The sequence below is a fragment of the Lepisma saccharinum genome, chromosome 6, assembly GCF_977018435.1.
Source record: "Lepisma saccharinum chromosome 6, izLepSacc3.1, whole genome shotgun sequence".
Lineage (NCBI taxonomy): Eukaryota > Metazoa > Arthropoda > Insecta > Zygentoma > Lepismatidae > Lepisma > Lepisma saccharinum.
In genome coordinates, this window is record NC_139234.1 from 10,682,693 (window position 1) to 10,707,540 (window position 24,848).

At 37.8% G+C, this 24,848-nt stretch overlaps 1 protein-coding gene across 1 annotated transcript in view; it reads right to left on the reverse strand.

Annotated features, from left to right (window-relative positions):
* The window catches only part of Ssrp (structure specific recognition protein), a 43,118-nt gene that overhangs the window by 1,048 nt on the left and 17,222 nt on the right, over nucleotides 1-24,848 (reverse strand). The window contains exons 5-14 of the mRNA XM_083123506.1: nucleotides 21,761-21,840; nucleotides 20,136-20,271; nucleotides 19,730-19,833; nucleotides 17,591-17,719; nucleotides 15,809-15,967; nucleotides 14,994-15,126; nucleotides 12,510-12,691; nucleotides 11,339-11,459; nucleotides 7,725-7,916; nucleotides 237-518 (exon numbers count right to left, since the gene is read on the reverse strand). Of these exons, the coding sequence (XP_082979632.1) occupies nucleotides 237-518; nucleotides 7,725-7,916; nucleotides 11,339-11,459; nucleotides 12,510-12,691; nucleotides 14,994-15,126; nucleotides 15,809-15,967; nucleotides 17,591-17,719; nucleotides 19,730-19,833; nucleotides 20,136-20,271; nucleotides 21,761-21,840 (1,518 nt within the window). The remainder of the gene's footprint in view (nucleotides 1-236; nucleotides 519-7,724; nucleotides 7,917-11,338; nucleotides 11,460-12,509; nucleotides 12,692-14,993; nucleotides 15,127-15,808; nucleotides 15,968-17,590; nucleotides 17,720-19,729; nucleotides 19,834-20,135; nucleotides 20,272-21,760; nucleotides 21,841-24,848) is intronic.

The following is a 24,848-nucleotide window of genomic DNA, read 5'->3' on the forward strand; positions in this document are numbered from 1 at the left end:
CCCTTCTGGCAGAAAGCATGTGGCATTGTCCCTACCTATCGTCAACCACTGGATGGGGGATATCAGGCCATGAAAAGGCATCACAGAAATGCACATGCAACACATGCACCCACTTCCATGAAAATGGGGAAAATCAATAAAAGTAATGATTAAACTTCAAAAGAACATACATAACTTTACTGGTATTGGCAAACTTTCATATCTGCTAACCTGAAATTCATACAAAGGATACTTACTGCTGCTTTTTTGTCTGGCTTCTTCAGTGGTTTATCAGAATCAGAGCTGTCATCTTCACTGGAAAGATACTCCCTGCTCTTGAAGCCTCCCCCACTACCGGCTTTAGACGGAGATGGTTTAGGCTTCGGGGGAGATTTCTTTGTCTTCTTGGCAGGTTTCTCGGGAGAGTCCGAGCCGGCATCAGATCCTTCCTCTTCTTTCTTAACCTTCAACGACTCATTATACTCTTTCATGGCTTCGTTGTACTGCTCCTTCAACTTGGCTACCTTCTTCTCCCACTCCTATGAAATTTAAACACATTCACGATCATGTAGGTGACTAAAATTGTAATTACAGGGGTGACTACTCTAGAACCTTGATAAAATTCAAGTATAATTCCCGGTTTTCAACGCAAACTTTCCAAAAATTCAAGGGTACAAGCGGATGTTTTCTCTATTTCAGCCTTACGTATTACTTCCTCTCACCACCAGCATACACACAGACACACACACAAATATATTAACAATGTAAAGGGTCTTTGCGATTCCAATTTATGTAAAAATTCTAATTCAATTAAATGGTATACATATTTAACATTTTATTTAAGGTGGGAGGTTTACATTTGCCATTTCACATACTCAGACACAAAATACACCTACAAACAAGTCAGAAATGTTGCAGGATATATTAAACTATGACAAATTGTTATTTCTATAAGAATTCAAACTGAAATTTACCTATCAACATCAAGATACAGAAAATCTCAGTTATCTGTTCTAAATCATTATTGTAAATTCACAAAATCACAAGAAATAGACATCGTCACCTTGTAATCAAGGGGTCCCGGGTTCAATACCTGGTGGAGGCACATAGTGGTTCAGATCCCACTTTAAACTGTAGGTCCAGTCCCAATAAGCCTTACTGTGCATAAAGTGGACTTAAAACACCAAATCAACCAACCAACACGAAATAGACAGTGAAGGTGCTGGGGAGAGGGTGGGGGTGGAAGGGGTGCAATTAATTTACCAGCTTAATCCGTTCACCCAATTCCCTGCAAAAAAACCATGGTGAACATTAGGATGTTTATCTTGATCTTATGTTTAGTAACTTTCGTTTACCACTTTATATGTTTTCCAAGCACTGCCAATGACAAAATTTGCCAGAAGCCTGCCCCGTATGCCAGGCAACTTCTCCCTTCCCTCTTCCTTGCATTTGAAGTAGCCCCATTCATTCACCAAGTGAACTTGAACTCCTGCGTTACAATCGGGGAACAAGCACACCATTACCAAACCGAGTCACTAAATGCTGGTTTCTGTACTGTTTTAACACATTCTCAGTGTGACTGAGTTGAGTCTGTTCTCCCTGCCTCCACAAAAGCATATATGGACAATTGAGAACATAGCTCAATCACTATTCACACATCTTTACCCACGCTTTTACGTAATACTTTCTAATAAAAGGGAGGGGGGAATTTGCTTCAAAAACTTTCCTTTCTTCATGTTGCAGGGAAAAAAGAAAGAAGAATTTGACAAACCCTGTTATCAGATATTGGTTTAGTTGATTGATTGATTGATTTTGTGTTTTAAGTCCACTTTATGCACTGTAAGGCTAATCGGGACTGGACCTACTGTTTAAAGTGGGATCCGTACCACTATGTGCCTCTACCGGGTATCAAACCCGGGACCCCTTGATTACAAGGTGATGACTCTACCACTGCACCATCAGGGAGGCACCCCGATATTGGTTTAGGAACCAGTGAAAAAAAGTCACCAATATCCCCTTACAAAAGCTCATTAATCTACAACTGCTGTGCACGGTTGCTATGCAATACTTTCATGAAGCAGGTAAAGCAAAGTGCTCCCCTGTGCTTAGCACCACGCCATGAAGGCGTATAGGGGGTGTGGGGGTAACGCCCCACATTTTCTTGATACGGTCGTGAGTGGGGGTGATGTGATCAGCATCACGCCCCTGACCGCCTTTACCCCCCAGGGTTTCCCCCAGGTACCCATGTTATTCGACACTGGGTGGGCGCCGGGGCCACTTCCGTTAGAAAAGTTCCAGGATTTGAACCGGCTGGTGATCGAACCCGGGATCTTTAGCATGGTAGTCAGACGCGTTACCGACTGAGCCACCGCGGCAACACACATGAAGCAGCCTTCTCTTATTCTTTTTATGCAGCTATCTGCATAGGAAATATTGCTCATGTGTCCTTTACAATACAATAACCCTCCCTCTTTCTTTCTGCAACTTGGTTCAGGAATAAGTAAGCTGTTGATTTAAAAAAAAATGAATGCTGTACTCCAGCTTTTCTTCAACAAGTGCTTTATCTTTAAAACATGCAGGACATTCTATTCCGTCACCTGTGTGTTGGTGCCAGTCTGTCTGGAGGAAGGTTGCTACCCGCACCAGTGTTATGTCTGGCTATTCGAAAACAGTCGCTTGCCGATATCACTTCTGATAGCAATGACGACTCATCCAACATAAAGGATGCCACTTTTCTTTCTTATCTTGCCTTCTGATAAACAAACCCGTAACTCTTCTTGCAGATAACACAAGAATAATCCTTTTAAAAACTAGAGCCAGTGACGTGCCCACCAGGATTTTCTAGGGAGAGGGGTACGTATACATGTTTTTGCCTCCTTGATGGTGTAGTGGTAAAGTTGTCACCTTGTAATCAAGGAATCTTGGGTTAGATACCTGGTGGAGGCACATAGTGGTTTGGATCCCACTTTAAACTGTAGGTGCAGTCCCAATTAACCTGTGCATAAAGTTGACTTAAAACCTTTAGGGGATGGAGCATTGAGGGCATGTATTTCCTTTGAAGCGGGCACCTTTTAGAACTTGCCGTGCAGTACAAAAAAATCGTAGCTCGAGAACTAATTGTCGTAGAGATGAAATTGGTTTAGTTTTCTTGCTTAAAGATTGGGCTTTTAGCGGAGGTAAAATTTATACATTGTGCCTCTCAATAATTAGTGTTAAGGAAGAAGAAGAAACTTGATTTAAAAAAAAAATAATTTGGCCCGTGTCCCCTCAATACAGCAAAGTGAATGAAAAACTGTAGTATGTAGTGATGGTATGTTCCTACAACCATGCACAGTTTCGTTGAAATCAGACTGATACTTCTTGAGTAAAGAAAATAACAACATTCCATAAAGTGGTAGTGTTGCCAACTTCATGACAATGTCCAGAATTTCGCTTCTAGCATCAGCCTTATGGACACTAGGTAGACCAAATTTGGAGGAAAGCACGGCAAAAGGCCACTCTATGAGAATATGTAATGCTTGTGCTGAAACTTTTTAAAAAACTGAAATTACAGTGTTTGGAAATGTTTAGTAATAAAGGAAAATTTTGAACTTTGAGCCTTTGCCTCCACTTCCTCCCTGGACTCTTAATTGTCGGATGCTGCTTAAAATGTTGCTTTTTGTTCGTGTGGACAACAGTGTGGCCCTCGAGAAGGGTTGATTCTTCACAACACAGAGAAGCCGAAGATGAGGACGAGGCCCTTACAAGGACCGATTCTGCACCACACAGCCCCTCTACCAGTAGCAACACAGGACAGGAACACCCCACTGTAACAGTTTCACCATTCGTCGGACACACATCCAGGAAGTTGAGCAGGATTCTAGCCAGGCATGGGGTGAAGACCATTTACAGGCCGCCACTGAAAACCAAGGTCCTACTCCGTTCAAGATGACCTGGAACTCTACATTCTGGGAGTGTACCGTATACCATGCGAGTGTGGGACACCATATACAGCATGTTTCAAAATGATTTGAACGATTTCAACTCCTTATAATTTTTTTAATTGTGAAATTTACTTAAAATTTTACACATAAGTACTATAACTGTATAAGTTTTAGTGGTAAAAATTGTAATACAGTAACTCACAAATGCTCAATGTGAGCCCCTTTTGCTACCCTGCATACATCAGTTCGGTAGTCCAATTCTTAGCAGACCCGTTTCAGCATGTTTTTATGAGGCTTCTCAGTCCCCCAGATGCGAACATTTTTTGTTTAATCGTCCCGTAACATGGAACGTAGCCTCATCAAAAAGTCATTACTGCACAACTCTTGGAAAGACTCACAAAATTCATTGCAGGGCTTGTGATCATTAGGTGTTAAATGTTGTAGCAACTGCACTCAATATGGATACATGTGTAAATGCTTACGCACTACGTGCCACACAGTTGTTCCAGACATTTGAAGTTCTCGACTAGCTCTCGCTGTAGACTTTTGAGGGCTGTGTTGAAAACAATCTCGAACTCTTTCGACATCTGCCTCAGACGATTTTCCCTCGAATCATCCTGTTGTCTTGAATTGTTGATACCAATTGCGAATGGAGTTCTTTGATGGTGATTCTTTACAAGACACTCACAACAGACTGACTAACGTGAAATTGTAGGATGCAAAATGCTTTCCCTGCACCACAGGCAGCCATCTTGCAACTTGTCACTCTGCCACCTGGAGGAAGAACTTCAAACTACTACGACCGTGCCAAACAAAACTCGAGGATGTGGTTGAAAGTATTTCAATACAATTTTAATCGTTGATAGTGTTTTAATGCTCATGGAATGATTTCTTATCGTTTAAATCATTTTGAAACATGGTGTATAGGCCAAACAGGATGATGCACCATTGAACATCAGATTATTCCATCCGGAAAAGTCATGACTTGCGGAACACAGCATCACCGAGGGACACAGAATTTTATTCGTGGACACCAACATAATAGCCAAATATGCCAGTACTGGGACAGATGGGTAAAGGAAGCCATAACCATTTCACGGAAAACAGCAATCTCAACAGGGGCGTGGGACTCCAGTTCAGTCACGCCTGGAAAAAAATCCTCCGTAAAACATGACACCAGCCAATGAGAACACCAGAATCCAGAGAGAGCCAATAGGAAAACAGCATCCAAACTCCGCCTCTTCAAAGTTAGTTATATATATATATATATCAAAGAAGGTAAAAGGAAACACTCACCGGACAGTAGAAAAATTCAAAATTTTCGCTAATTTCATAGCATCATCGGTGTGAGGAGAAATAGACGGAACCCGAAGTTGGGGCCCCAATAATTTCCAGAGCCAATAATTCACGCATAAACTCCAGAATTCAAGGAATTCCCGGTGGGTAGCCACCCTGAATAATCATACAGTGGAACCATGATTCCACATCTTTCAAGGAACTATTTTCACAGAATTTACAATGTGAGTGGGATGATACCAACAGCATGGTACTGTTATCGGAAACATAGGCGTGCGCAGACCCTCTGATTAGGAGAGGGGGGGAGGCAAAAGCCTTGATGAAAGTTCAGTGGGGGAAAGAAAAACCTAATTTTATCTCACTGTTTTAGTTTTATTGCATTGATGGGTGTGTGTATGTATGTACATACATTCATAAAAAGCAACAACAAAAATGATACAAATTGTCTCTGAAAAGGGGGTGTTTCTTTTCCTCCGAACAATTGCTGATGCATTTAAGACAAAACTGTTTAGCAGCGATAGTCTGAAGAATATAGTTGTTCTTACTTCTCTCTCTGGTAATTTAAATACATTACAGAAAACAACGAAATTGCAAGTGAAGCAAGCAAGAAAATTTTTAGATCCAAATTTTTGCAAACTGAAAAGAGTATTGATATAATAGATAGGGTGCAAACAAATTCATGGGGCACCATGGCATTCTCTTTTGCAATTTTCTTTCCTTTAGATCGTTCGGCACCCAGGGCCAACTCCCGATAAAATTTGAAATCGAGAGGAGAAATTGCCCCTCCTTACCCCCTGTAAGTGCTCTTGGCCCTCTGGAAGGAATAATGCAAGAAAAAAACGTGAAAACAAATACCATCTTGAGTATCCTTTTGTCCTACTCTTAGATTCTGCAAATCTTGCTTTCTTTTAGATCAATGTTTGACACTCCCTTGTACCCCCTACAATTCATTTCCATCCACGGTTTGGGAGGGCAATACCCCCAGACCCTGTGGTCGCGCCAAGGCACTCCGTTCACCCGTAGTTGTCTTGGAACTTTCAGCAGCTTGAAAATACTTCAGTTTCTTCATTTCCATATAATATCATTTAATAACGGCGACAAGATTCCTGTTACCCTAAATTTCGAGGTAAAGATTATTATCTTTAGGAGCATGGATGTCTGGAAGGGGGGGCAAAGATGGCCACACCTCCCCCTTAGAAAATGAATGACAATATAAAAGTATATATTTCACACGTATAATTTTATTTCAGTCTTAGTAATTTACTTAAATTATTATAATGGAGATGCAGTAATGCAATAATTCCAAATTCAAGTGGTGTAGTTTGAGGGGGCAGACTATTCTCGAGGCAATACGCGCCATGGAAAAACACCATGCTTGTTCCTCCGTGGGAAAAATCTGCGGACGTCCATGATTGGGGGAGGGCATTGTTGCACCCCCCCCCCCTTGCGCATGCCTATGATCGGAAAGTAATTTACAAATTTAATTACCAATAACAGACAATTTTTTTTATAGTGTACAGTTATTTTGCAGGGTCCACAAAAATGCCTCTCGAGCATTCCAGCATTACGTGTGTGACATTTCATATACAAAATGTAAGGTTCTAGACATGCGATTGGATTTAAATATTCATAATGAATTGATTTAATAGAATTATGAAGTACTTTGTGGTGTTTGTTAACAAATGTAAAAAAGAAAAAAAATGAGTATGATGACACAGCCTGAATGCATGAAAAGCATTAACGAAAATGAGTTTCGAGTATGATGCTTTAAAAATATAGCAAATTTGACCTCACTTGTCTGTGAAGCATATAGGCTATACATGCTAATAATTGTTTTCATAATTGGGTAAAGAGACACGTGGTAGTATATAAATACAGAGAAACTAGTACTCACTTTTATCCGCCAAGCTGTTTTTCTTTTTCGATTAATTTCAGTTAATCGAAAAAAAAAAAACAGCTTCGTGGATAAAAGTGAGTACTAGTTTCTCCGTATTTATTCCAATAATTGTTGTTTGTAAAAATGCAAATTATATGCATTCACAAATATTTAAATGCATAATTTAATTTAACTGAGCACCAACATTGTCTGTCAAAAGAGAATTTCATAATTTAATAATAGCTATTTTAATATTCAAGTTATCGCTTGCATAATTCTTCAAATATTTTAAACCAAAATTCTGGTAGATTGAAGCGGTATAATTGCAATGAGTACTTGTACACTGTTAATATTTATAAATATCATGAACAAAAATTTTAACTGTTACAATTCTCAAGTACTAGTTGGTATCTATGGGAATCATTTAAGAGAATTGGCATTGAATGCATATCAGTTCAAAGTGGTACTGCTTCAGCCTTGCATTGAAGATTAAAATAGACAATAGGAGAAAAGTTGTAACAGACTAGCAAACAACATCAAATGTTCTTATCCACTCAATATCAAATAATGCAGTCAAGATAACATTAGTATGGGATTTTGGCAAAATTCAATGCTCCAGTAAATGTATAACATATTAAATTGCTACTTACTGATTTGTCTGTCATTTCACGCCACATTTCTCCAGCTTTCTTTGAGAGTTCTGTTATGGAGATTCCAGGGTTTTCGCTCTTGATGCTCTCTCTCTTCTCATTGAGCCACAACATGAATGCAGTCGCTGGCCTCTTTGGCTTGTTCTCATCCTTCGGCTTCTTCTTCTTCCTTGGCTTACGAGGCTTCTCAGACTGCAAGGAATTGCATGAAAATTAGTACAATTGATTAGTACAATTATTTCAATTTGTCAAAATGCATGCAAGTATTGGAAAAAGAAGTTTTTGAGTTCTAAGTAGGGATGTGTCGAAGCCGATTACAGATGTATGAAAATCGGCAGAAATTGACATATCGGTATTGAAATCAGCAAAAATCCGATATTTAAACCGGTACAGATTATACTAGAGTTTTACCTTCTAACAAGTTTTATATTCTAGTTTTGTAAGATTTATTGAAAATTTTGTTATGATTCGTGATTCGTCATTATTGTAGAGTTTTTGTAATAAAATTGTTGCAAACTCTCATTCAGAGGATCAACCTAACTATAAATCGGAAATAAAACAGTACATTGCTGAACCAGGATCTGCTGTTGTATTGGAAATTCAAAAGTGAGTATTCAAACCTGAAGGAAGTGCTGAGAAAATACTTGAGCATACCTGCTGCATCAGTATTCAGTGATTGAGTGTTCAGTGTTGCTGAACAGATTTGCGATAAGAGAAGAAGTAGGTTACTTCCTGAAGTGCTTCCAAATCTTGTATTTCTGAAGTTGAATCTGGCAGAACAGGAATTCATTTTGCATTTCAAAGAACTGCTTGTGTACTAATGTTAAATCTCTAGGTTCACATAACATTTTGTAGATGCAAATGTACATTCGCATCTCTTGAGAATATATATGTGTATACATATGATATGCAATAGAAATGTACATAGCAAATTTATTTTTGTCATACAGAAAGTAACATCCCATTTCTGTTTAATAATCTTATGTATCGGAATCGGTTAAATATCGGCATTGGTTCCAAAAATTATCGGTGAGTACATCAGCATTGGTAAATTTTCAGTTTCGTCACATCCCTAGTTGTAAGTATGTACTTATTCTCAATTATAAGCAGATGTCAAAGTCAATTATTACATAAAGCTTATTAAAAACATAATTTAATGTGTTTTTCCACTTTCATGTATTCTATATGGAGAATGAAAGCACTTTCTTTTCAACTTATCACTAATCAGAGCAACAATTTGGGATTTTTTTAATTAGGAAAGTCTTCTTCAACCTATAATCTTTCCCTTTGAGGAAGTTTATAGTTTATTCTCACTCTTTTAATGTGCTGCATTTGCCTTGTGCAGGTTCCTTTACAACCTCATACTTATAACCTTTCCCAAGGGGGATTCTTACACCCCTTGTATTAACATTTTAAATAAGAATTTTAGATAAGGGAATATTTCCCACTGCATATATTCAAGGGTGCAAAATGGTCATATGTGCAGACGCACCCGCCAATATTAAATCAATCAATCAATGTTTATAGGATACTTAACCTTTACTCTGCCGAGGGGGTCGTCAATAAGGCTTTTGGTGCGAATTTTAAATTCGTACATTTATTTGACAAAAAATGTTATATGCTACATCAGGGCTCGAAAAATCCCGTTCGCCAGGTTGACTAAAAATTTCAGCTTGGCGACTGATCTCTTGCTGTAATATTGTCGTTTTTTAAGTTTCAATGTACGAAACGTGGACATTCCATAGAATCAGTAACAATTTCTTACTCTTTGTCCCCAACCCTCCACTTCTCGCTTTCTCACATGATTTAGCGATGTTTTGAATACGGTGATGCTCAGCTTCTTATAGATTAATTGATTTGCTTTATTTTACTTCGCTTTTTGTGCCACTTTTGGCTAATTTGCGAAGATGGTAATGAATGATGATACGATTAAATTGATGAACAAACACTCAGAAACATCCAAGCCCAGTTCAGGATTCGAAACCGGGACCCCTAGCGCCGTAGAGCGATGTGCTAACCACTCCGCCACAGGGGCTGGCTCAGCTTCTTATAGTATCCACAATTGCTATTAGGTGGTTTCCTGGCACCTGATTTTCAGAGCTGGCACCTAGCTCTGAAGAAGATTTTTCGAGCACTGTGCTACATATTCATGAGATTTAAGGGACAATCATCCAGTTTCAATCATGGTGCGGTGGGAAAGGGGGTGAGTTAAGATGGCACCACTGAGCTCCAATTCTGTGATAAAGGGGTAAAAAATGACCCAGAGACATCCAAGTAATAATAAATCATTAATTAAGGGAAGATTAAGAAGAGATCACTACTCCATTTTTTAAGTTTAAAATAAAATAAAGTGTCCCCCAGCCATTGAAGTTTTAAAGAACATAAAGATGAGACCACGAGGATATGTATGTAGCCTATTTGCCATCACCTAGAAATTATTCTGCAGGAATTCAAGGATGGGAAATATTACATTTTTTTACAATACAGAAATGCAAAATGTGTAGCGGCTGTTAACTTTTACCATATGGTATCATCAAAAGTAAGGTCGTACTGGCCCGATGATACCATATAGTATCATGGTGCTGATTACGAAATGGATGTGATTTTTTGACCTTCATACTCTTATGTTTGGGTGGAAACTCTGACACAGGTCTGGACCAAGCCTTGGAAATTCACATTGACCACCCCACTCCCCCCATCTCCACAACACATCCATGCTACATTTCTGAACAGAGTTTCACATTTTGGCTCATTATTCAACTTGTATGGCAACCAGGAACATGAAACATGTTTCATTCTCTTGAGAAACATCCATTCTTTGAAAGGAATACTAAGGTTTGCACCTTCTCTCCAAAATAGCAGGGGAAGATGGGGCAAACTCCAAATTTTTATGTTTTTTTCCATTGACATTTGGGTGTCACGCTCCCCAAACCTCCCTTCCTCGGTTCGACGTTCTGAATTGTACACGGTTGCATGCTCTGATGTTTTAGCTGCAAAACGAAACTTATCCGAAGTAGATTGCTCCCATAGTGGCAGAGTTATAAGAATTTTCTGAGCAATATGCAAATTACCTATTTTCGTAAAAAACAGAGTTTCATATTTTGGCTTATTCAACTTGTATGGCACCCAGGAACATGAAACATGTTTCATTCTCTTTGGAAACGTTCATTCTTTGAAAAGAATACTAAAGTTCGCACCCTCTCCTCAAAATAGTGGGAGCAAACTCCAGACCTTTGTTTTTTTCCATTGAAATTCGGGGGTTGTGCCTCCCAAGCCCCCCTTCCTTGGTCCGAATTTTACATGGTTGTATGCGCTGATGTTTTAGCTGCAAAACAAAAGCTATCCAAAGTAGATTGCTCCCAGAGTGCCAAGTTATAACAATTTTCCTTCAAAGTGTGTTCAAATTTAAAATTCCCGCCGAGAAGCCTGGGCCAGTACGGGGTTACTTTTGTAAACCTGCTCGGCCATCTAAATGTTAATTTTGGTGTGAGTGGTCCCTGGTGGGAGCTCAAAAATTTCCATGTTGACCCAGCATTGAAAGGACAATTATAAAGTTACTATTAAAAAAGGGAGATATTTCTTAAATATTCTTTGGAACATTAAAAGTCACTTACAATTGTGATAGTCTTCCTCCTTGGTTTCTTCTCCTTCTCTTTCTTCTTCTTCTTCTTCTCATCTCCTGACCCACCACCTGATTCAGAGTCAGAATCTGTAGGCGTAGGATTACTGTCATACCTGCAATTAACACATTCAAATGTCTAGATTTTTGGTTGCATAAAGATGATGTGATTTCTATGGTTGAGCCAATACTTACATATATCAGCAGTACTGGTATCAGAAAATATAATTTTGAATTTAATCATTGGTACTGGTGAATACTTTCAAGAGTCTAGGTGTCTCAGAGTGTACAAAAATGACATGCAAAACCTTTGCAGTCTAAGAATCCTGCGAATTATGTTTACCTCATGTGAAATTATCTGTTATGTGAAATTCGAAGCAAACAACTGGTTGTATGTTGTGGTATCCAATGAAAAACTTACATATTTAAATTTTAAATATTCCTAACTACTTTCACTTGCTACAATTTTTAAGTATTGGAATCTGGGAATCCATAATAGTATTTTGTGATTAAATGATCATCTCATGTGCAATTATGATTTTTTAAGGGAAAACCTTGGTAGATTGATATGTAAAGTTAAAATGGAAAACTTCTATTTTAAAGTTTATAAATGTTCTGAATTACTTTGAAGTGTTACAATGAACAAGCATTTGACAACCCCACTGGTTGGGCATTCAGTCTACTTGCCAGTCGTAGGTAAGTGTACTATTTTCTCTCATTCTCTTGGACGAAGAATTAGATTATACATAGTTGACAGATATCAATGGGAATGTGTACGAGTACTGGCATTGGTACTGGTATAAATTCAAAATGGTATTGGCTTAACCCTAGTTCTTTTGTATACACTAGTATTTGACCTTTTGACTTTTTACTATTAAATGCAATTTTAAAGACTAAGTTTTCAAGTTTTGTGCCTACTTGTTATTGTATTAGTTATCAAATGACACCTAAAGGTTGAATTACATATCCAAACTGTGGAGAACAGTGGAACCAAATTTACATGTTTTTTGAGCGCTGGTGGGTGTTAAAAAAAGCATGAAGATGTAGAAATCTCTGAAATATTAAAAACAAGTTGATTTATTGGGACCAGGGAGATGAAGTGTGTTGTGCAAGAATATGTAACACCAGGGTTAAACTGGCATTCTCAAATGCATGGGTGTACTCACTCCTCTGCGACATCACTCTGCTCCTCGTTCGGATTGAAATCCTCGTCTGTGGACTCATCCTCAGATTCGCCAGCATCGTCGTCTTCCCTTTCCTTGGCTTCTGCCTTCACTCGGGCAAGATAAGCATCTGGTTCATCTTCAGCATCAGAATTGCCAAAGTCATCTGCGTAATTGGGCTTGTCCTGGGGGATTGGTAAGAAAAGAAATAACATTAGCACCAGTGGAAATACAGAATGTGGTAAATTACAACACAACAGAGGAATAAGATCATAAATGGTAAAAATAACTAATGTCGAAGTTTTTTTCTGGTGTCAAAGAGTTTTTTAATGTTTTAGTCTATTATTTAACCACTTACCTGTTTTTACCTATTTGTAATGGTTATTTCTTTTCTGCCCTGAAGAAGAACAAAGATAGGTTCAAAAATTTGACAACACATGGTATGAAGTTCAGATTTTTTTGTAAAAGAGAAATAGGTTAAGTATGCAGCCATGGGGTGGCATTATTTCAATCTTATATTTGACAAGGTCATTTTCAGAGTTCCCATAACTTCCCATAAAATGTGAAATTAAAGGTAAAATACACAAGGAATGAAATTTACATTTATCTCATAATCAACTATTGCAGTTGGCATGAGTTACGGTGGTCCAGTCAATAGGACATCTGATTGTATTGGCAAGGATGAATTCAGTCAGGATTGAAAGTTGTTCTGGGGCTCACCCAGCCTCTCATGGATGGGTCCAATTACATCACCTCAACCGTGACAGATCAGGAACATGTGGACGCTCCATGCTTTCTACATTCCTCGACAACCTGACTTGGCAGCAATGCAAACTTTGAATAAATAAATTACTGCCTTGTAAAAATGAATGTAGCAATCTGTGCACATGGGAATTTACACAAAAACACTGGCCGGTTGTCAGTTGTATGGTGTACAGACTGGATAACAATTGCTCATACAACCAATATTAACATAAATTTAATTAAAAATACAAATAATATTAAAACAGCTGGATGAAAAACTTTCAAACATAAAATACAAATTAATAACAACCTGACAATATATTTTAGTTTCAATTAACTTTTTAAAAGGGCCGAGCCAATATCACTATGTATGGACACAGATACATCAACACTCTCACCAATTCCCACTTATACTGATACTAATATCTGAAAACTGTACTAATTTAAAGTAGTTCAGAATATTTACGAATTTTCCACTGGAACTATAGCACAGCAATCTGCCACAGTTTTGCTTTAAAATATTCATAATTTCACATTTCATTTATCACAAAATATATTCTTCCCACAATGTTGTAACAAAAATAATAAAAATTACACATTTTGCACAATTTGTGGATACGTGGTCTGTTAGGAAAGTTATGAGACTGATTTTCTGTAAACGATAAATTTTATTATTTTCACAAATGAAGGTTATCCCCTTCAAAAGAGTTCCCTTGGGCAGCTACACAGCGATGGAGGCATTGTTTCCATTGTTCGTAGAAGTGCTGGAAGGCTTCTGCTGGAATACCTTTTAGCTCGTCGGTTACGCTCTTCTGGATATTATCCAAAGTATCAAAATGGCACCCTTTCATCTGGTTTTTGAGCAAGGGGAATAAAAAGAAGTTACAGGGACTGAGATCCGGCGAATAAGGGGGCTGAGAAACCACAGGAATGTTTTTTTTTTTTTGCCAAAAATTCATTGATGGAGACTGTCGTGTGACATGCTGCATTGTCGTGGTGCAGCATCCAAGTGCGTGCAATGTCTGGTCGCACACGTGCAACCCTTTTCCTGAGTCTTGCAAGGACTTCATTCGGTACACACGTTCAAATTTAACTCACTACTGATCATTCTCACAGTCAATCCACGATCTGACCTCACAAGAGACCTCACTCTTTCCACATTGTCATCCGTTTTTGAGGTTGAAGGTCTTCCCGCATGAGGTTCGTCTTCCACTTGTTCTCGGCCTTCTAAAAAGGACTTCTGCCATCTGAACACTTGTGTCCTAGATAGTGCATGTTCTCCATAAGCCCTTTGTAACTTTTCGTAAGTCACAGTAGCGGATTTGCCAAGCTTAACACAAAATTTGATTGCACAACGTTGCTCAAACTTTTGCCAGTCCATTTTCGTAACGCACCTCACAAACACAACTTCACGTCAGATGCTCTCAACAATTGTGTAGCAACTGTAGCAAGTTGAAACTTGTACTGAGTGAACGGCAAGCTTTCACCTACCTGCCCTGTGAAGGTGGAGCAGCAGCGTTGCCAGTCTCATTACTTTCCTAACAGACCACGTATTTACCCAGAAAAGGTGCTATGCAGCATTTTTGCATACTCTGGTAAAAATCCAACTGATATGTTAAAATACCAATATCAATACCTCGATACCAGCCCAGCCCTACTTTTTCTTTATGCTCATTATTATAACTTCATTAAAAGGATTGCAGTTTAAAAATTAAGAAACGTAGTTCTCAAAAGATTACTTACGGCTTTTCCTCTATTCTTCACTCTCAGTTTCTTAGCTGTTATGAAATCAAACAGCTTCCCATACTCTTCTTTTTCAATGCTGCTGAACGTGTGGACAACGCCAGATTTTGTTTCAACTTCGAAGTCAAACGACCTGTGGAGAGAAATCTTGCTCAACATATTTCATCATGCATTACATAATTTCAAACATAAAATACAGTGTTTTTCATAGGACCAAGGTGAACAAACATAAAATGTGGGAGTTAAGTAAGAGCAAAGGTCATGAAAATTTTAGAAAATATGGCAGTATTAAAGAACAAAGTACACACGGAGGCCTGATTTTTTGGTGTGCATTTCAAAGCGTAAAACACTGAATTTTTAGAGAAATCATATTTTGAATCTTTGTCACAAATATGCAGTGCACCCCTGATTTTACATTCACAGATTTAAAATCGTTCCTGCACTGCATTATATATACAATCTTCATGGTCTCAATAGATCAAAACATAAAATTTTTCCACATATTAACTTTTTAATTTGGTCCCATCAAGAACATAAAATCAAGGTTCCATTGTATTTGCACTACTCAGTGAAAACATGACACAAACACTGCATTTTATATAAAAATATGTACTCTAAAAAGAAATATGTAACACACACAAAAAAAATGTAAGAGTGTGTAATATGAAATTCATGTATATCATTTCCAAGATTGTAATTCGTCAACATTTTGCTTGGCTATATACAAAGGGAAAAAAATGTGACCACATAAAAAACTGACTCCTAATTATAAATTAGAAAAATACCAAAAGTTCAAAATGTACAATTTCACTTACCTTGTGCTACCACCACTACGTGCGAAATTGACACTTGATATTTCCTCGAACCTAATGTGCACTGGAGGCTTATGCACATAAATGAAACCACGTTCCAACGGGTACATGAAGCCTGCAGTGGCTTTGTATGAACATCCAACTGCAGGTGTGCCAGAGTGCCTGCGGAGAAAGGGGAAAAAGGTAAAACAAGATATCAACATTTTGATCAGTTTGTGCTTGTGAACTTCTAAAATTTTCTAAAGTTATAAATAGAATTTTAATTTGGCAATTCCCTTTTATTCCATCTATTAGAAAGGAAAATTTTATTACATCTTCAAGTTTTTATGAAACTAAAAATTATCTTATACATAAAAGATCAAGATTTCAGTACAAAAACTGGACACATATCGGTGTAAAATTAATATAAACCTTAATTTGATTTTAAAAAGTACACAAAATAAAAATTTCCATTCTAATAGTACAGTCATGTAGTTATCAGAGCATTAAATTTCCTCCTGCGTAAAGGTGTTCATTTTTACTTTTCAAACATTTACCGCAGAATTAATCAATTTTCATTGATTTACATAACTCACTGGAAAATTCAATTTCAGATAATGTTGTGACAGTAAATAAACTCTAAATTTCATGTTTAAGAGTTTATTTCGCATATTGCAGTTCATTTCGCATCATTTTGTGACAAAACATGATAGGAAAATGCATCTCATGACTTTCAAAAACATGAGAAATTAATATTCGAGTGTGTTATTTCTAATTTTGTATTTTCGTCAAAAACTAAATGTGCATGACTCTACTTACACACTACAATCTTCTACATGGTAGCTCAACATGTATTTTCAAATGTAGGAAGTAGCTCCATGGATTAGTATGGCGATCTGACATAGAAACTCGCATAAGAACTAACAAATGACATAAAATTACAGTTGACTCATGCTGCAAAGTTAAGAAAGTTGAAGGCAGCTTTCAGGCCAAAATGACAAGCTACATGTCACACATAGCAAGTGGTACATAGTCATTTGGAAAGAAACATACGAAAATAAATGAAAGCTTTCATACCAAATTGATGCAACAAGCTGCAATTGTGTCACTTGGACTGGAACATTTTTTTAAGTGTGAATTGTGACTCTTTTACACACTAGAGGGGCTCCTGTAGCTTGGCACTTCAGTGTGAAACCCCTGTGTCCCAACTCACTTGTTGCATTGATCTGAAAGCTGCCTTACGTAAAAAGACAATAGAAGAGAAATGTGAGAAAACGTACAAAGAAAATAGAAAGAAGAAAAATTAGGTCAACATACTGTAGGATGCTAATTAGGACAGCCTTATAGAATGACCAACTTAATTAGCACCGCCAAAGATGCCAAAACCCTTTTAATTAATTTATTGGACTATATTATGTAATCCCTGGAAACACATACCTGACTGGTGTAATGGCCTGTGGTGGTGTCCTGCCTAGGGTTGTTGGCACTCACTCCCACACACACACACACAAGTTTACTAAACTTCAATGTCTGCCTTGTTCATCCACTAAGCTATTGCAATCACAAAACTGTTCATCGCAACTATCACAAAAACTCTCGCAACTCTCTATAAACCGTCTCTCATAACTATTCCGCAAAAACTGCCCCTTCCTCTCCCCCGACCGCACTATACATTTCTTACCAATATCCTGTTCGGGGGACAGGCACCTTTAGTAAAATGCTGAGTTGTCCCTAGGCAGGAAACTACTCGACGGAACCTTGGCAGGCCATATACACCACAATACTTTAAGAATAACACACACTCACCCTATGAATGCACCAGGAACAGTAATCTTCCTATTCACCATAGCTTTCATGACTTTACTCAACACTTCATACGTTGGCCCACTAAGCTCTTTTGACAGTTTGCCTTCATATTTATCCTGTAGTTCCTCTCTGAAATAAAAATAACAGGTATGTGCTATGAGTATTTGAAAATAAGATCCTTAGGAAAATCTTTGGACCTAAAAGGGATGAGGAGACAGGTGAGTGGAGAAGGGTACATAATTTAGAACTACATAATTTGTATTCATGTCCAGATATTATTAGAATAATTAAATCAAGAAGACTTAGGTGGGCAGGCCATGTGGCACGAATGGGAGAGGAAAGAGGAGTTTACAGGATTCTTGTTGGGAGACCTGATGGTAAGAGACCTGTAGGAAGGCCAAGACGAAGATGGAGGGACAACGTTGAGATGGACCTAAGGGAAATCGGTAGGGATGGAAAAGAGTATATAGAACTTGCTCAAGATAGGGAAAGATGGAAGGCCTGTGTTGCTGCAGCCATGAACCTTCGGGTTTAAGAAGGCTAGGGAGTTAGTTAGTTAGTTAGGTATGTGCTATGATTATCAACTTCAATTTTATAGTCAAAATTCAATTTTACATTAAGCACAAATTTATTCCAAATTAAAATAAAAATACCCAGTTTTCCAAGTGAGATTTAAGAATAGCTTTGTTTGCTTGAGGTTTTAAGTCCACTTTATGCAGAGAGGCTAATTGGGATTGGATCTAAATTTTAAAGTGCGATCCGAACCACTATGTGCCTGCACCAGGAATTAAACCTGGGATCCTTTGAATACAAGGCGATGACATTTCCACTATGGCATTGGGTAGGCCCCACATGGTTTTTCTTCTACAGGAATGGAAAATTGAACCATCACTGTCTGTTGGGAACAAATTCTGGAAGCTTGAAGTACAAGATTTTAAATGATTCAAAAGTTCATTTTTCTTTTTTTTTTCAATTTGTGTCTGAAAGCAGCAAATATTTTCCAGAATAATGGTTTGTTATGTATTATTTGTATTTTCGTTATTTAGGGTTACTTTTCTGCCTGTTTTGGATAATCATGACATTGAGGATGAGTGATGATTACGTGAAATCAATGGAAGGACAATCTCAAAGAACATTCCTTCCCAAGCTGGATCTCGAACACAGGAACTTTGGTGCCAAGATAAAAATTCACGTACTCAGTCACCGAGCTAGCAACACTAAAAGTAAAGCCCCCATCACACGGAACTGGATTTCTAGTTGGAATGCCCTAGTTGGCGTTGAACTAACTTTCTAGGTAGCAATCATGGCCGTCTGGCTGACTGCTTGACTGGTTTGGAGAAATAGGACATGTTCTAATTGCTACTTGCTTCCTCGACTGGATTCTGTGGAACAGCCAATCAGAGCAAAGTTTCGCCATGTGAAGATAATCTGTGAGTGTGCAAAGGAGCGTTTTTGTCTGTGGTTTCCGAGTGTTACTCCAGCAATGTATAACATATACAGCATGAAAGGCACTTTGAGTACTGTACCATCTATGGTGAGTGCACGGTGTTTACATTTCAAACAACTAAAATATGTTTCCATACGTGTACAGTAAACGTTGTAAAGTATGTATTAAAGCAGCGCCATTGTTTTGTACCTAATAACGTTTTATACGAAACGTTATTCCTCTCGGTTGAATAGTTTTAGGCTTTTAAAAATGTGAAGTGATATATTGTTTACTTCTCACGCGGCCGCCATTACAACTTCCATCGCATTGGGAAGAAAGTGTATCGACAAGTACGCTGATAAGTATCGTGTGAGGTGAAAACTAGCAAATTGATAGCAAGTCCAGCGCCAACTAGGGCATACCTACTGGAAATCCAGTTCCGTGTGATGCGGGCTTAAGTCAAAACTATCACTTACATTATTTTCTTTAATTTACCTGTTTTATTGCACACAGAGCAATTGTTCTTCATATATGCTGACAATAAAACAGTCTTGATTGCATATGAACAAAGATGTTAAGGAGGTCACAGGTTAGTTTAATGTTTCCTCTCTCCTTTTTCATCCTTCTGTGTACGTCTCAAAAACATGGCTACTACAAGAAATTTTTTTCGTGATTAATTTTAGTGCAAGAGAACAAAATAAGCGAACACTTACTCTGTCAATGGAAGCTCAATATTGATTTCCTCCTCCTGCCCAAACAAGAACACCAAAAAGTGGTATCTGGTCTGGCCTTGCTTGATTGGAGGGTCCAAACTTACCTGGAAGGTAACAACATATTGCATTATATTATAAAACACATACGTCATTGTATTAGAATAAAACAACAAATTTATGCTCTAATATTATACAAAAAATGCATTTTGACTCTGTGTTGGGAAAACAATGCAGAAACATGAAACAATGCTCTTCCTTTATCCTGGAAGACCAGTGTTGTCCCAAACCCATGTTTAAGAGTAAATTCTCACACCTGAGTATGTGAGAAGAGTGTCTTCACAACATACAGATGTTCAACTGCAAGAGAACAGAATGTTTGAACTAAGTAAAACTTCATAATACTCACAACAAAGAATTTCTGCCTTCCATCCTTATGTGGCAGAAGGAACAACCGTAGAACTGTAGACATAGGGATTTTGTAGTCAAAAGTTTTACCATGCAATTGGAAAAATGATTGGAATACCTTGATGTCGTATCGGCCTCTGGAACAGAAAAGGAAAGTCAATCAGTTTTGAAAAGGGCAAAAACAAACTTCAGATGAAAAGAGAAAATCCCGCTAGCAGTTGTGTCCAAATCCTCTAAAATACTTGTGGACTGTGGTTCATTTTACTTTACATTTTTGCCACTTTTGGCGAATCGTGAAGATGAGAATGACTGATGAATTGATGTAGGTAGACTCCTCACCCATGTCCAAGCTAGGATTCGAACCCAGGACCCCTGGCATTACAGCATGCTGTGCTGACCACTCCGCCAAGGAAGCCGGCTCAAAATTAATTATCAAAATGCACAGTGAACAATCAAATTTACCTAATATTAAAATCATGGACAGCATATTTGATCTTACTACAAGCAGTGTTTCAGGAACTTTCTTGTTTCTATCTCAATTGTTTAAAGGAGAAAAAATACATCAACCTAAGTCACCACTCATAAAAAAGGTGCAACTTGTCATTTACGATTGTAAATAGAAAATGTAGTGTACTTCTTACACAAATATATAATATTTTTATTCTGAAAAATTGCTTTATTTGCTCATCAATTGTGGTGACTCACTGTCACCATTCTCAGTATTAAATTGAACCATGTTTGTGCTATGAATTTTAAACAATGTAGTTTGTTTTAAGTAATAAATATATTAAATTACTACTGTATCTTATTGGAGTTTCTACCAGCACATACTATTTGTTTCCTACCAATCAATAAGAAAATTGGCTGATACCAATAAGTCTCAATATACAATTTATTGACAGCAATATTCTATTGATCTAAAACAAAATTGCAAGTGCTCCATGCAATATGTGAAAGGCTCATTAAATCCCCCCCCCCCTAATTAATGAGTTTGCTTTGGTTTCAGTTGGTGTTTTAAGTCCACTTCATGCACAGATAGCCTAATCGAGACTGGACCTACAGTTTAAAGTGGGATCCAAACCACTATGTGCCTCCACAGGGGAGACCACCCAAATTAATGGGTGGGTTTTGCATTGAAAAATGAACAGTGTAGTTAAAGAAACCACAATTATAGATGGTATTTCAGTTTTGTCCTGTTTGTTCATTTATGTGCAAATGAAGGTATGACATACTTGAATTACAACAAAATATGAGTATTGAATGTGTTGTTAAAAGTTGGCTTTAGCTTTTGATGAATTTAAAATGGCAGAAATATTTTTAAAAAATGATGTGATTTATTTGTGATGAACTATAACATATTCAACAGTTAACAACACACCTTTGAATGGTTCTAGGACCCTAACAATAAATTTTAGAACTTTTCTATTAAAATTTTAAGGGTTTCTCCAAATAGGAATTTTCATGTAAAACTTTAATTACTTCTCCATCTTCTTTCGGGAACAGCCTTATATCACTTGCTTGAAACTGTTCCTTCCCGAAAAACTTACAGGCAGGAGAGGCTGGCCTAGTTAATACAATAACCGTACATACTACACAATAAAGCACTACAGCTAGTAGAATACATACCGAGGTGTAAGGCATGGTGTCTCCCTAAATATGGCAATAGCATCCCCAGTAGCACTAATTACGCTTGCCTTATTCATCACCTGAAACAAAAAGAAACATTATAAATATTTCAATACATATTGAAATTGTCAGCAATGCAACACAGCGTAAGGCAAATGTCTGATGTGATATTAAAATGCTTGTCTGGATATTAGGGACAAGTTGATAATCCTTGTTCAGATTCTGATGCTTTGTTGATAAATTCTTCTTGATACATGAATTTTGTAGCAACTTAACTTTGTTCGCAATAGTTATGCTAGTATGTGAGCTTTCTATGGTGACTATGGCATCAACCTATTAGTTTACTGCTTAAAAATAGGAAAATATCAAATATTTACCAATACCAATAAAGCACCGATATAAAATTTGTCAATAATGTAAACTTTTATTTCTACTGATCTGATATAAAAATTGGAAATAATATATGAGGAACATGAATATTTCATTCACCAGCAACCAGTTGATTGTAATAGGTTCAGCCTTGGAAAAAGAAATTATTTAAGTCCACTTTATGCACAGATAGTATAACATGCTCTAGACCTACACTTTAAAAGTGCAAACTTCCATCAGGAATCGAACCTGGGACCCTTGGCTCCAAGGCAACAATATTACCACTATGCCATCCTGAAAGTCGATTAGAAAATAGCACAATGGCAGAATGTTGCACTAAATTACAGGCTCTTTATTAATAATGGCAATGGGCCAGGTAAATTGATAAATGGCTAATAATTTAGTGCAAATTCTGCAATTTTTATATATTTTTAATGAAGACAAAGGTACAGACATGAACACATCTGGGTTGTAGTAATCCTATCCAAAGTATATGGGACTGTTACAAGCCTAGAAGTGTCCACGACTGTACATTTCATGTACCCTGGTTTTGTAATGTACAGTCAACTAACTCTCGATTCAACGACCTTTCACAGTTCCCGGGAAAAGGGTCGCTATTTCGAAGGGGTCGTTATTAGAATTTGCACCAATTTGCAGCTTAAAGGGAGCTCAAACGGACACAAAGATGCCTAGGAGATGGTAACACCATTTATCCTGGTAGTTATACAACCTATTATGCACAGGATGTGTGTTGTGAGAAGGAAAATAGAACATGAAAAAGTTTTCACAAAAGAGAATTTAAAATAATGTTACTTTATTTCAATTGTGCACAGTCGTTGCTTTTCCAGGAAATTCTTACAATTCTAGTTCATGAGAAACCCGTTTGCACTGAGACCAATGGAAAGGAAAACAATCTCTCGCTTATTGCAAGCGAAACTCGAAGAATCTTGACACCAGTCAGACTGGTGCCAGCAAAAGTCGGGAGATAATCGGGCAGAATGAATGTTGGATTTTATACGGGTTTACTGGAGCATTGTCTGTTACAAGATTAACTGGTAAGGTTAGATCTCTCAGGAGAAACAACACAACCTCTTTAAGTACCAGACAAAAAAAAATAAAGGCAGGGCTGTAATTTTCGTTTTGGTTCGGCTGTGTAAATTACATCGTAAAAAAAAGTCACTTTTCTTTGCTTCAACCAACTTCATTCACCCTCCTTCCCCATTCAAGGGAACAGTCCAAACTCCTTCCTTGACTTGCATTGTAATCCAGCGTGAAAAAGGAAACACGCAACTTGCGATCTGTTTTCACTCAATGCGTATTCTAGGACAATTCATTAAACAGCGTGGCAGTCGATAATCATTTGGGTTTGGAATTGAATTTCACTTTAAACTGTATATTTAGTCCCGATTAGCCCATCAGCATAAAATGAACTGAAAACAAGCTTTATGAAACTGCGCATTGTCACATATCAAAATGGTAGATCGTTATTTACTCTCACATTAATCGAGGATTTAATGTTGGATTTAGGAGTATTCTCGATGTCAAACACCCACCCTTCCAAACGTTTTCACCTTGAATAATGTCTTTTTAACCAGTCTCAGCGACCATTCCTACATTGAACACACTTTTTTTTCCTCCACATGAATGGTTCTGAAGAAAAGCAGATGCAAATTAAATTTACAGATTTGCTTATCAGAAGGTGCAGAACATGAAGTTATTTTAACTCTTGTTTTCCTTTCTGGAGATCCAATTTCATTATCCTCAAATCAAAACAGCTTTGCGAATCAAAACAATAACTTTTGCCTTGGCACTGGATGAGTCATCGCTGTTATCGGCAAGCAAGAGCTTTGCAGACGCTAGACAAAACACTGGCGCCAGCTGCATCGTAAAAACAAGGAGACCGGCTGGAAGTTCGTGCAACACTGGAGGAAGAGAAAAGTCCCAGCATTTTAAAGATAACGCAACTGCAACTGTCGAAGACGGAACTTTTAACAGCAGTGTAAAGAAGAAAGAAATGACCCTAGCTTTACATTTTACCATGCAACAGACAATAATACGGGCAATATTTCCTATGCAGACAACAGCATTAAAAAATAATAATAATAAATAAATAAATAAAAAAAACTTGAAATCTGCAATTATCAACATTGCTGTGCACACCAGTGGCTGAGAATGAGCTGGGGAAAGGGTAGAGGGTCACTTTTTTTTTTTTTACTTGTTTTTGTGCGTTTTCAAGAATATAAGCAGAACTGGTTGCCCCATTTTAGATGTCAAAGGAAAGGAAGAGGGATGGGTCCTTTTCCACCCTCGCCTGTAATCAGCCCGCATCAGCAAGAAAATCCTGGCTGAAACAATCTGCATTGCCCCCCCCCCCCCCTCTACGTTTGCTGACAGGAAAAGAGGGAGAAGTCAGTCGTTTAACGGAACACTTTTCTGGCAGATATTACGACATCGACACAATTAGGAAAACGTATGAAGTGGGAAACGGGAGTTATGATGCACGTAAGATCGAAGTAAACTTTTGTGCAAACCTGGATGACAACTCATTAAGCGGGTTGACGATATTTAGTTCATCTATGTGGTTTTGATTATCTCTAACAGTTTCGCTTTTTTATGAAGTGTTGCAGGGAACAAAGAACACGTTTTGAATGAAAGCGGTTACCGGAAGTTGTCGGCTACAAGGCCGAAAGTTCTCACTCACGGGAACCTACTGAACTCT